Genomic DNA, 13520 nt, shown 5'->3' with positions numbered 1-13520 from the left:
GAACTCGAAATATCTGCCACTCTCATTCTTATCGATACATACCACGTGCATCCTCTGCACGTTCATGCAACATATAAATCCGAGTGCAATGTGAACGAGACTCAGTATCCTCGATATGTCTCTCCATTATCCGCATTCTTCCGCTTGTTCGTGAATCGCCATACGCTTTCGTCATGCGCACAGCACGCATCAAAGTTATGAAACTCCATCGCTCCAGACAGCATCCTGCGGACCTTGTAAACGGCAAATGTCGTTCTTGGATCCGAGTCGCCCTCGGAGTGAGGTCGAGCTCATTTCAGCATTACCCTGTTCATGTGGACAGTCAACTTAAAATACATTATAAAACTCCGTTCCTTCCTTTCACCAACGTCAGTTTTAATCCCTCGCACCTGTTTACAGGGTCTTGTAGACGTAGCTCTCTTCAACAAGCGATAGATACGCTATGTCCATAGACAAGGAGGGCGCCTCCGTCCATACGACGGTCACAACCGACTTGGACGAGAAGCATGGCTTTCACAGCGTCAGTGTGCAGACCGCGTCTGCACCGGACGAATTGGACCAGCGGTACGCGGACATGTTCAAGCGACATGGCCGGACTGTACGTTCATTACCTCTGCAGTAGCGTGTATCTGATGTCGATCAAGCGCGTAGGACCTCATCCCTATGCCAAGCGACTCGCCAGTAGACCCACTTAACTGGCCTGCGTATGTCTCTGCTTCGGCTGCCTTAGCACAAAGTGACAGAGCTTACAGACGCCGACAGGTGGAGGAAGAATGTGTTACTCGCTATCGTCGCGTTCCACACGATGATAGGACCACTTGGGGCAGGTGCGTCTTCTAGCTTTATCTCCGAGGGCGGATCTTGGCGCTTACTGACTCTTATACCCTGTTTGGACCGCTGCTCGTGCCTGTCTTTGCCCTTGCAACTGCTTGCACATGTTTCGTGACATGGATTGTGGGTGCATCGCACTGCTGGACGTTCTTATATCCAGCCATCCTGATCCCTGCTTTCGACGAGCTCGTGGTAGACTTGGGCATCACCCTCGCACAGGCGCCCTACCTCGTGTTCGTCGACACCTCATCACCTGCCCTGCTACTAGCGCTGATACAATCTTGCTTCACGACAGCTCAATCCAGATTCTGTTCATGGCCATCGCTCCTATCCTCATCTCGCCCTTATCTTCGCGCATAGGACGGCGCCCGATCTACCTTGTCTCCGCCTTCTTCTCTGCCAGCTTGGCGCTCGCAGGAGCTTTCACGCAGAGATGGGGCAGCCTCATCACGACGCGTATTTTCCAGGCAATCGTGGTCAGTCCCCCGCTGAGCATTGGTGCGCAGAGCGTGCACGATACGACTTTTGCACATGAGAGGGGCAAGAAAATGGGCGTGTGGGTGCTCATGGTCGCGACTGGGCCTGTCATCGGTCCTCTAATGTGCGTTATCTTGTCAACTGTGTTTTATATACTGAGGTGACGGACTATGCAACGTAGGTCCGGATATCTCGTCCAATACTATTCCTGGCGCTCGGCTCTATATCTCCTGGCTGGTATGAACCTGCTCATTTTCTTCTTGCATCTCTTCTTCGCACCCGAGACGCTCTTTCCTTCTCGCACCTCGCCCGGGACACCCTACTCGGAAGATGAAGTGTGTTTGCGCTCCAGCTGGCGGGCGTACACGCGGTTCAAAGTGTATGATCGGACACCATTCCGAGCGAGGGAGTTCTACGGCTGGCTCGGGATGTTTGGCAGGCCGGGCGTTGTGCTTACAACTTTGGCGTATGCCATGACGCTCATGTACACGGTCGCGCTGATGGTGCGCTAATCCGTTTTCATTCTTGAACGTCACTGATGACTAAAATTGTCATTGGCATGTACTGATGTATAGACGATATTCGTTCCCCAAGTACGCTAAGGTCTTCGCTTCACGACGTTCAACCGTGCTAACATATCCGGATCAACAGGTATTTGGCGCCGTGTTCAGCCTCACTCCTGGTCAAATCGGCCTCCAATTCATCGCGCTGCTCATCGGTGCCGCCCTCGGCGAACTCGTTGCTGGCCCGAGCAGCGATGCGTTCGTCAACTGGCGCGCTCGTTCGCGCCTCCGCACTCTCCGTTCCCAGTCTTCTACACATAATATATCAAGCGAGCAGAACGAGACAGTGAAGTCGGCAGTGTGGCACCCCGAGGACCGGCTTATTCTCGCTCCACCCGGGTTTATCCTTGCTATCGTCGGACTGATGATTTGGGGCGTGCGATTGCAGGAGGCGAGGGCTGGGGTGTGGAATGTCACGCCTGTTTGTCGCCTCCCTATATTTTACTGCTCGATGTTGCTGATCTAGCGGCTGTACGTAGGACATCGGCGCAGCGATCGCACTGTTCGGCGCCCAGTTCGGGACGACGATGTGCGTCACGTACACCGTCGAGAGCGTGAGCCACTCTGGTGTCTTGGTCATCACAGACGGCGAGGAACAAAGCGAGCACGACGACGCTGTGAGGGAAGAGCGCACTGCGGAGATAGGGGTATTTATCGGCTTTGTGAGGCATATGTATGCTTTCGTGAGTTTTCGTTCCTAAAATTCTTGCTTCCCTATTTTCCTTGTGTTTTATCAGTCACCTTAACCCAATTTCTTTGCCTATAGGCCTCACCCTTCTACCTCTCTGGTGCGTACACCAAGATGGGTGACACCCGTGCCTCGGGGCTCTTTGCGGGCCTGATAGGCGTCGCGATGATGATGGTGATCGCGTGCATTGTTTGGGGGCGCAAGTGGAGGACATGGAAGCATGCGCAATCCTAAATTTGGTATGATGGTAGTTGATATCTTTCTTTGCGGATTTTCATGCTTGTGCATAGAGGATATGTGAACTAGCAGCTGTGTGCGTTGTAGGGCTGAGTTGTGACTGATATTACATTCCGTGTATGATATTGTTGGACTTGCAGCGTATGACTAAAATACGATCTTTCTTTCTTCCCTTGAGACCTTCAGAACGTTCCACAGGCATGCCTATGCCTAAGTTTCCAGTTTACCATTCGCCACCATAGTTTGGATAAGTCCGGTTAGCATGTGGTGTGCTTCGTTCTGTGATGATGACGAGATAAAGCAGACATGCGTGCAGAACGCGTTATATGTAAGGGATATCGATGACAGATAACCACGAGGCGTCGTATCAGTGCATCCCTCGTTTGATTCTGCTCTTACAGGGCTCCTAATTCGTTCAATAAACCGCATTGAGCCGTTGGACGTCTCCAGTAACGTCCCATCATCCACGTCTACGCGGTGTGCGAGAAAGGGTCCATCCTACACAGCTGGATTATCCCGCTGCGGAAGCATCGACTGATGCAGTCTTTCCCTGATCTTTCTTAGCTCCATCGAGGATCTAGTAAGGACTTGGAAGTTGGTGAGTATGCTGCGTCAGCCACGATGCCAAAATATATGTGTACTTGATCAGTCACGTTCGCGCTTTTCCCTTGGCTCATAGCGTTTCTCGAAGGTCCCGCCTGTGCGTCATCGATTCATCGTCTCCAGGTCGGGCACTGGCTCCGCTTCTTCGTCATCCTCCGAATCCGTGTCCCGGTCGCCATCTCGATTCCGTCGCTTTCGCTTTTTCTCTTCAGCACCAGCAAGACGCTGCAATAGATCAGTGTCCGACGTCCACCTGAAAGTGTGCAAAGCAAACGCCTGAATCTCATCCCACAGCATGGGTATTGCCTCCGAAGGCTGCAAATGATGCTAGAGAGCCACGCATTCTCACGCTGAGCGCTTGACTCTGACACTCCACGTTGTCTCTTTGTCTAACCAGGTCGAAAGGATTTGTGTAAGTCGTTGGACGATTAACATTCCGTAAGCTACTACTCCAATTCTCAAGATGGCGGCACGTATGTTCTGTTTTATCAACTATTTGACTATATATGCCCGGAAGACCGCATGTTGACTCAGCCTCACACACTGAGACATACTCTGATCCCGCCAGGAGCAACCAGATTCAAGATACGCTACTTATACATGCACTAAAATCTACGATTGAACGCGTGAAATGAAGGCCAAGAAAGAAGTAGACAGCGCATCATACTTACTAATGAACAGATAAAAGTCCCTAAATCTCGAGTACTACTCTTCCGGTAACCTTGCCCTGTGCGAGCTCTGCGAAAACGCTTTCAAACAATGGACGTCAATTTGGCATCATCATGCGTGAGTTCAACGTTAGTCCGTACCTCTCGACGTCCTCAAGCTTCCTCGTCGTGTAGTGAGCGACGACTTTGCCCTGCGCAGCCAGGTCCAGCACCTCAATCGCATCTTGCCTCGATCTGAACCGCCGTGTAAGCAAGAGGTAATAACATGCTGGCCGATAAAATGCGTACCCCAGCGCGGAACCAACCAGTTTGAGTTCCTAGCGAGCAAATCCGTATCAGTACCCAACATTACATCATTAAATCACGGGGTAACTTACCTTCCCAACCCACACCATAAACGGCGCTTGCATAACTGCGTCTGAGCCCAGCCCAACTGCAATCAGCGTGCCCGTCGGCTTGAGGTACAAAAGTGCTTGTTCATATGGCTTTGCCTGTTCATGACATGTACTTGATCAGCTTCGAATGCAGAATCAGTGGACAAAGACAGGACGTACTCCACCGGCAGCAACGAGCGCCGTGCGCGGCCCGCCATTTGTCAAGCGCTGTACATCAGCGACAATGTTGGATGTCTGGGCAAAGTCGAGCCACTGCTCGGCACCCAGGTCCATACATAACTTGTGTTTCTCTTCGCCAGAGTCTACACCGTCAAGCAAATTAATCTCTGAGGATAGGGAAGCAATCTGAAGGAATGAGACGCGTACCGATAGCTAAGACTCGGAGACCCATGTTCCTTGCCAACTGGATCGCTGGTGGACATGTCACATCGACATTAAATCAAGGATAAATCAGGAATATGGGACGAACCGATGTGACCGAGTCCTCCGCCCGCCCCAGGTATGGCGATCCATTCTCCGGGTAGAGAGTTCGCGTGTTTGAGGCCCTTGTACACCGTCAACCCCTGCACAGATACATGGTCAGATAAGATAGGGGCTATTTAGAGGAGGGTGCTTACAGCACAGAGCAGAGGTGTAGCAGCTGCGCTCGAGAGAACATCCGGAATGGGGGTAACGTAGTCTGTCCACGTACGCTGTATCGGTTGAGCAACATGAGTTGGGCCCAAGGCAGGGAGTCAACCTACGATATACTCGCAGAATGTCCCATCCGTTGAGAATCCATTCACCAGACGCTTTGGGCATGCTATATCATGGTACAACGGCTATTCAACAAACGAGGGCCCAGAACAGAACGTACGACTCACAGGATTCATTCCCCTTCCGACAAAACTCGCACTTGTTACACACCGTCGCAATCCACTTCAGTCCCACCCGATCTCCCATCTTCACCCCGCCCTCCTCGACGAGTTCCCCCTTTCCAATAGCGACCACCTTCCCGACGCCCTCGTGTCCGCCAATGAATGGAAGCCTAGGCGGCTTGATGAGCCAGTCACCGTTGCGCGCGTGGAGGTCGCTCTGGCACACGCCTGCCGTCTCGAGCTTGACGAGGCACTCGTTCGGCGCGAGACTGGATGGGTCTGGAACGGGGTGGTCGTTGCGAAGCTTTGTGGGTTCACCAAAAGCGTGAACGCTAACTGCGCGTTGTGTGGCAGGGATCTGGGACATAGCGGTAGGGGTAGGATGCAGGTAAGATTTGGTGGTAGGAGGTGTTGGTGAGTGCTGCGTCACGGAGGGGGAAGATGGGAGTTATATGGGTGCTGGGAGTCTCAGGGACTCTCTCGGACTCGGCGTCGGTGTCCGGTCTCGGTCTCGTGTGGAACTCTGGGCCCGAAGTCATGAGAACCCCTCCCAGATCCATACACCATCGAGCTCTGCAGCGCTCGTGCTCTGGAACTTCGAGTGGCCGCTTGATAGCGTGTACTGCCTGCGCATGGTCCTGAAGGTTTGGAGGAGGCGTTCACTGGCAGGCCGGCTTGCGAGGAGGCATGGACAAAGTGGTCATCGTGGTGGATGAGGGTGACACCGGTGAAGAGGAGTTGCATGTGAATCACTGCGCTTCGCTTCGCCGGTATGCAACGCGTTGCCCCGAGCTATATAAGCGCTTAGCATGCTCAATCCCACTTTACTTCTACTCCATTCACGTGCACGTTATTGAGCCCCTGTTGCGCTCTGCCTAGAGGGTGTGGAAGCTGCTACAGTGCGTGCAAGAAGCACGCACGGCCGGAGAACGCCAGAAGTTGCGAGAATGTGTGGAATCCGAAGAGAGAAATACGGTGTAAAGTAAGGAGTTGCAAGATGGTGCCGCGTCGACGACATTGGAAGTCAGTCGCGTACTTCCGCTCATATCAAATGTCCACCACGCATCCCACTCGTATTTCACCACACGCCAACATCCGAACTTACATTCAACTACGTCTTTTAAGAAACATATCACATACAGTCTTACACACCGTCATTACACGACAGTATTCAATTGACACTTATGGTGAGTGTCATGATTCCAATTGCAACCAGTGACGAACCTTCGTTCTGTATTATGCTCCGAGTCACCAACGTTAACGATGGTTCGACACACGCTTGTAAGATCTTTGAGCACCCTTAATAGTTCGCGAAACACCATGATTATATAGGTAAGGAAGAAACTGTACGTGCACTACGGGTGCGGCTTTTCCAGTGACTCTCGACATCCCAAGCCATGAGACTGAGCGCCCGAGACTGTCTTCCAGCCGGGATCACCATTCGCGTCTTGAACTTCGCCGGAAACCATCCATACAATGTTTTCGCTGTGTGATACCTACTGCATCTAATGCCCAGGTGACATGACCTCGCTTGGAGAATAGAACGTAAGAGCCCGCCTTCTCGATGAACAACCTTGCAAGTCTGTCGGCTGACATTTCAGGTTAGATTTACGCAGAATTAAAAGGCGACGGCGTTCGTTGTATGAGCTGCAGGCCGCGAGCGTAAGGCTAGATCGTCGTCGACGAGCCATGTTTGGAAGCCTTACTCAAGATGTTGACACCAACGTCATACCAGCTGAGGTCCACAGGCCGCTGTCCCCGGCCGTTCACAACGGACACGGGGCCAAGAATATTGATTGTGCAAGCATCATCGCAAACGCGAGACGACACCTCGCCGTAGCCCAAGTATGCGCCATGATCGCCATCGCCATCCATACAGAGTTCAGTTCAGCTGACGATGATATGGGCGCAAGACCGCTCGAGCCAGCCCGAAACGCCGCACCATGCGGCATAGGCAGCCACCGCACGTCAAAACACCACCACTACCGCGTCCGACGACACCTCACTGCCCAAACGGCAAACGCTGCGTCTGGGCGCAACTGACCTTGCCTTTTCCCGCTCATTCAAGACATCGCATCCCAGGAACACAGTCCCGCATCAAGCCTAGCCCATCCAAAACCATACGCCGAGCGCACCAAGCTCACGGCACGACGCCCATCTGAGGATCAAAAACCAAAATCGTATTGCTTCGTAAAACGGAATGGCTGTTCAAACAACAATAAATACATCAGAGCGTTTCACGCCCTGACGGAGGGTGGCGCAACGGAAACAGCGCATCCATTTGGGGGGATGATGATAATGATAAACAAAAATGGAGAAGCAGAAGAAAGTCCAAAGTATATGATAGAGCACAACCAAATTAACCTCACGTATGGTATATACTTTGCGAGTTCGACAAACAAACAAACAACAATGTTGCGAAAGAGAAATTGGATTGAAATTCAATATGGTATATCAACAGGTCCGACATTCGTCAGTAGATGATTGAGATGTAGCGGGATGAGGGTGATGATGGTGATGATGATATGCAGGAGGGGTAGGAAGCGAGATCACTTTACGAGCTGTTGCGCGTCGCAGCCATCAACTTCGAGAACATCGACTGGGGGTCAGCGAGCAGCGCCTTGGGCGACGCGTACTCGATCGGGAAGCCCTGCTCCATGACGAGCACCTTGTCGGCCTCCTCGAGGATACGGTCGCTCAGGCGGTGCATGACGGACAGGATCGTCGCGTTCGGGCACGACGCCCGCATCGCCTGCTGGATGAACACATCCGCGCCCGCGTCGATCGACGCGGTCGCCTCGTCGAGCAGCAGGATCTTGGGGTCCTTGAGGATCGCGGCGGCGAGGCAGAGCAGCTGGCGCTGTCCGACCGAGTAGTTGTTGCCGTTGTCCTCGACCGCGGTGTCGAGCTTGTTGTCCTGCCCAGCGACGAACTGCTTAAGGCCGACGAGCTCGAGCGCGTGCCAGAGTGCGGAGTCGTCGTGCTTGCTGTGGAAGTCGAGAGCGGAGCGGATGGTGCCGGAGAAGACGAAGGGGTCTGAAAAGATACCGTTAGTAACGCATTCGTTACTTACATAAAAATATGAACTCACCCTGAGGAATGACTTGCATGCCCTGACGGAGCGTGGCAACACCGAGAGAGTTAATGTCACGACCGTCAATCTCGACCGACCCGTTGCTGGCGTCAATCATGCGGAGAAGGAGCGACAGGAGCGTCGACTTCCCGGAGCCGGTGCGGCCAACGATGAAGACGGTCTCGCCGGCGTTGAACTTGAGGTTGACGTTGCGGAGGACCAGCTTGTCGGGGCGCGAGGCGTAGGCGGCGTCGACGTCACGGACGACGATCTCGCCGCGCGTAGGCCAGGCCTCGGGGGAGGGGTCGGACTCGAGGCGGTATGCGGGCTCCTCAGGGAGGTCATCGGTGTAGCTCATGAGACGCTCGACAGAGTTCATCTATAACAATCCCAATTAGTAAAAGAACAAAAATTCTCGAAGAGTAAACGTACCTCAGCCTCGACGTTAGCAGCAGACTTGAGAAGCAAGTTCATGAGATACGTCAGCGTCGACGAGTACGTCAGCGACAGCGCAAACTGGGTCGAGTTGCCAACAACCGAAGTGTGCGCGAGCATAGCGAGCGAGAACACAACGAGCGAAGACACCATCTCCATACGGAGCGTAACCCAGATCTCAGCGTGGAGGCGCAGGAACGTCGGCCTGTTGCTCAGATCGAGCAGCGCGCCGACCGAGTCCGCAAAGTCCTGTCCGCGCTGGTACGCGAGGATCGTCGGGATACCGTCGAGCGTCTCGTTGATGCGCGCCTGCAGCGGGCCGCGGCCGGTCGACTCGAGGCGCTTGAGCTCGCGGAGCGAGGCGCGGTAGAAGCGCAGGACGAACCAGTAGAGGATGAACATGGGCGCGAGGAAGGCGAGCATGATGGGCGACGAGTAGCCGAGGATGATCGTGGTCGAGAGGATGTTGCCGATGGCGGAGACGAGCGGGAAGATCTGCGTCATGAGACGCTGGTCGATGGCCTCGATGTCCTTGGAGAAACGGTTCATGATGCGGCCGATGGGCTGGCCCTCGAACCACCACATGGGCGCCTTGAGAACACCCTGGAGCGCCTTGGCGTGGAACGTGCGGGACGCGCGGACGGTGGAGAGGAGGACGAAGACATTGAGGATGACTAAACGATAATATAAGCAAACGAAAACACGAAAGAAAGAAAGTGACGCACCGAGGAAAACAACAGACGTGAACCCAATACCGTTGTAGATCCCGATCCACACACCCGCCTTCTCCTCGAACTTGTCCTCGGTCCACCACGTCAGCCACTGGTTAAGCACAATAACCGAACCCTGGAGCATAAGCAGCTGCAGCAGCATCGCGATGCCGATGGGGATACCGCCGATAGCCTGCAGATACGACCACCACGTCTTGGTAGTGACAGCGCCCATCGAGCGCGTCTCCGTCGCAATCGTCTGCTCCGTGACCTCCTCCTTCGCCTTGCCCTTGTTCTCCTTGTTCTCCGAGCGCCGCTTGATCTCCTCCTTCACCTGCTCGTCCGCCGACGCGAACGTCTGCACCTCCGCAAGAAGCCGCGACAGCTCGCCGTTGTTGCACACGAGCTCCTCAAACGTACCCTGCTCGACAATGTGCCCCTCGTGCATCACGATGATATGGTCCACCTGGTTCAGGTACTGCAGCTGGTGCGTGACGAGCACGCGCGTCTTGTGGCGCAGCGCCTTCTTGATGCACTTGTTGAACACATTGCGGCCCACACGCGCGTCGAGCGCAGCGAGCACATCGTCGAAGAAGTAGATCTCCGAGTCCGAGTACACCGCGCGCGCGAGCGACAGCCGCGCCTTCTGACCACCGGAAAGGTTGTTCCCCTTCTCCGCCATCTGCGTCGCCATGCCCGCCGGGAACGTGTCGAGGTCCGAGTCGAACGCGGTCGTCGTGATCGCCGTCTGCAGCTGCGATGGGTTCAGCGGCTTCCCGAACAGAATGTTCTCCTGGATCGACGCCGTCTGGATCCACGGCTGCTGCGCGCAGTACGCGATCGAGCCGTGCACAGCGAGGTCCCCGTTCACGCGCTTCATCTCGCCGAGAATAGCAGAGAGCAGCGACGTCTTGCCGGAGCCGACGGAGCCGACGATGGCCGTGAGCGAGCCGCGGCGGATGTTCAGGTTGATGTCCTGCAGCGTCGGGCGGTGCACGTCCTCGTCCTTCTCGTCGATCGAGTCCGTGTCGGACTTCTCCGCCTTCTTGGGCGCGGGCTTCTCCGAGTAGGGCCAGTCGAACGCACCGTGCGTGACGCTGATCGCCTCGCGCGAGATGGCGAGCACGTCCGAGATCGAGCTGTTGCCCGACTTCTCAGCGGCGAGGAGGAACGAGTAGATGCGGCCGTAGGAGGTCGCGGCGATGACGAAGGACGAAAGCAGCTGGGGGAGCGCGATCAGGGGGTCGACGAGCATGCCGAAGAGCGAGAGCGCGGGGAAAACGCGCGACGCCTGGACCTGGCCCATGTGCACAGCGCCGAAGAGCGAGAACGCAGCGAGAGGCATGACAGTGTTGGTGATAGAGCCGACGATGACGAAGCAAGCGACACCGGTGTTGAACATGCGCAAGTACTTGAGCTGCTCGGTACGAATGCCCTGGAGCTTCTCGAGGAAGTGCTCCTCAAGACCATTGATCTTGATGATACGCATGCCGTCGAGAACTTCGCGGATGGTACGGAGACGAACGTCACCGAGACGCATGAAACCGGGCGCGGCGCGGCGCATGAAGATGGGGACGACCATGATGAGGAGGAAAAGCGCGAGGAAGAGAACACCGATACCCGCCCACTCGGAAACACCCAAAAGGCGCGAGAGCAGAACAGTAACAGCGATGAGCTGGAAGGGAATCGACCAGATCTGGTGAACAACATCGATCATCTTCATCATCGACTCAGAGTCGACGTTCAAAAGGTTCATCGTGTACCCCTTGCCGAACTTCTGCTGCGACTCGGGCGAGAGGCGAAGCGACTTCTTGTAGACGGCAGAGATGATCGTAGACTTGACGTTGATGGACATGCGCTTGACCAACTGGTCGGCGGACCGCCCGGCGAGCGTGTAGATCGCCTTGAGACCGAACAGGATGCCAGCGAGGGCGTAAGTGTTGTCGAAGATAAGGGGGAAACCGCCAGTCGCCTCCTTGACGCCAGCCTCCCACTCAGCGGTAGCGGTTGCGTTGCCAGCCACGGACGAGAAAGGTGGTGCGTTGATGGCGACGATGATCTGCTGGAGCAACAAGGGAGCGAGGACGGCAGAGACCACCGAAATGAGCCAGAGCAGACCCGAGATAGCCCTAGGAAACACGACAAATAAGCACACCAACGCCTCGCGGACAAGTGCAGCAGAACTCACCAGTACTTGAACCCAGCGTTGAACATCGAGCCGACCAAAGCGGGCATCGGGCGCGACATGTCGAAATACCACGAGCGGAGCTCGCTCCAGAACTGGTCCGTCCAGTGTTCGGTCATAATAGCTTCGTCGTTGCGTCTCAGGGGGAGCAGGTCCTACATCGCGAAATCGAACATTGCAGGAGGGGGAGAGGAAAAAAGGAAAAATATATTAAATAAATATGTGATACAATCAACCAGATAAAAAGATAACTACCGATTCCAGCAACGGCCTCTTCGCACCCAGGCTCATCAGGGGCGTCAACCACGACACAAAGATAAACGAGAGCGGCGAGTAGTGCAGCGTCGGGTGGTTCGCGACGTCGTTGGTCGACTCCGGACCGTTCTCGACCGGCGGCTGCATGACGATCACCGTGCTCACGCGGTTGCCGCGCTTCGACGGCTTCGCCTTCTCGTTGTTCTCGTCCATGGCCTCCTCGAGGTCCATCGCGACCATAGGCGGCTTGACGTAGCCAGCCTCGGCCTCGGCCTCGAGGTCCATCTTGGACACGTCGTCCTCGACGACGGTCGCCTGCGACGCGGGCGAGTCCGGCGCATCCTCCATCTCCTCCTCGGCAGCCTCGACCTCCTCAATCTCCTCCTCCTCAGCGTCGATCTCGTCGCCCATGATCTCCATGGCGACGACGTCAGCGGTAACCTCCTCCTCGAACAAGTGCGTCATCTCTTCCTCATACTCGTGCTCGGCCTGCAGCCAGAAGTACAGCCGAACCATCGTGATCGAGTTCAGGCCGGTGTACAGCAGGGGCATGTCGGTGGGAACGAGCTCGCTCGACTTGGTGAGCTTGGCGATCTCAGCGGCAATGTCAGCCGCGAGCGCGTCAGCCTTGGAGGCAGCAGACACGGTAGCGGGTGCATCGGCGGATGTGCCGAACGCGGGCTCCGAGTCCGCGAGCTTCTGCAGCTGCGCGAGGTCGACCTTGTACGAGGCATTGAAGGGGAGCTCGTCGATGATGCGCACGGAGTGCACGACCATCGAGAGGTCGTCTCCGAGCGAGGCGCGGAGAGAGTCGCGCGCCTGCTTGAGGACGAACGTCGCGTCGTTGTGGGTGGCGGCGAAGAGGATGATCTTCTCGGTCGCGTGCGACTTGACGAGCTTGAAGCCGTTGACGCCGGTCGCGTGGTCGGCGAACACGGGGGCAAGGGCACGCTCGACGTAGTCGAGGTCGACGAAGAGGCCGTTGACCTTGACGTTGCGGGAGCTGCGGCCGCGGATGGCGATGGTGCCGTCTTCTTGCATGCATCCGATGTCATCGGTGTAGAGGAGCATGTCCGCGCCATCCCAGGGGCGGAACATGTGCTCGGTGGCCTCCGGGTTATCCAGGTAGCGGGTGGCAGTCTGAGAAGAGACGAAACCGACGATGCCGGTGACGCCAACCTCGAACTGGGGGATAACGCACATGTTCTCGTCGAGGAGGACGAGATCAGTGCACCCTTGGGTGGGGCCGAAGGAGATGACGGAGGGGATAGGCTCGCTGGGGCGGATGAACATCTGGGACATGCCAGCGAAGCCGTTCTCGGAGCACTGTAGAGATGATGAATTAGCATACACGAACAGGGTACCATGGTTACTGATGATACGTACAGCATAGTTGCAAGCGATGGTGGCGTTGGGGAAGACACCACGGGCGAGCTCGAGGTCGCGGGGGCTGAGATTCTCACCGCCGATGACCATCCAGTAGACGCGCTTGAAGCCGCGGGGGAGGTCACCGCCAGCGCGGATCTGAGCAAAGTCGGCAAAG

At 55.7% G+C, this 13520-nt stretch overlaps 3 protein-coding genes across 3 annotated transcripts; 1 reads left to right on the top strand and 2 right to left on the bottom strand.

The window, feature by feature from the left end:
• Positions 1-442: 442 nt before the first annotated feature.
• On the top strand, positions 443-2793 carry CONPUDRAFT_150621 (MFS general substrate transporter; the record flags this gene model as incomplete). Its single annotated transcript, XM_007767000.1, has 10 exons — positions 443-598; positions 652-704; positions 763-827; positions 992-1064; positions 1127-1432; positions 1490-1811; positions 1884-1901; positions 1960-2292; positions 2351-2554; positions 2638-2793. 10 exons carry the CDS (start codon positions 443-445, stop codon positions 2791-2793), a joined length of 1686 nt encoding a protein of 561 aa, XP_007765190.1.
• A 1297-nt stretch (positions 2794-4090) lies between these two features.
• CONPUDRAFT_150620 (mannitol-1-phosphate dehydrogenase MPDH1) lies at positions 4091-5686 on the bottom strand (the record flags this gene model as incomplete). Its single annotated transcript, XM_007766999.1, has 10 exons — positions 4091-4148; positions 4209-4301; positions 4356-4384; positions 4445-4558; positions 4622-4764; positions 4829-4873; positions 4932-5025; positions 5080-5154; positions 5206-5264; positions 5326-5686. 10 exons carry the CDS (start codon positions 5684-5686, stop codon positions 4091-4093), a joined length of 1071 nt encoding a protein of 356 aa, XP_007765189.1.
• A 2187-nt stretch (positions 5687-7873) lies between these two features.
• CONPUDRAFT_47751 (P-loop containing nucleoside triphosphate hydrolase protein) lies at positions 7874-11392 on the bottom strand (the record flags this gene model as incomplete). The annotated part of the gene is made up of 4 exons (XM_007765841.1): positions 7874-8355; positions 8411-8771; positions 8825-9501; positions 9553-11392. 4 exons carry the CDS (start codon positions 11390-11392, stop codon positions 7874-7876), a joined length of 3360 nt encoding a protein of 1119 aa, XP_007764031.1.
• Between the last annotated feature and the right edge of the window lie 2128 nt (positions 11393-13520).

The sequence above is a fragment of the Coniophora puteana genome (genome assembly GCF_000271625.1).
Source record: "Coniophora puteana RWD-64-598 SS2 unplaced genomic scaffold CONPUscaffold_2, whole genome shotgun sequence".
In the NCBI taxonomy this organism is placed as follows: Eukaryota; Fungi; Basidiomycota; class Agaricomycetes; order Boletales; family Coniophoraceae; genus Coniophora; species Coniophora puteana.
This window is presented reverse-complemented; position numbering and strand designations above follow the sequence as displayed.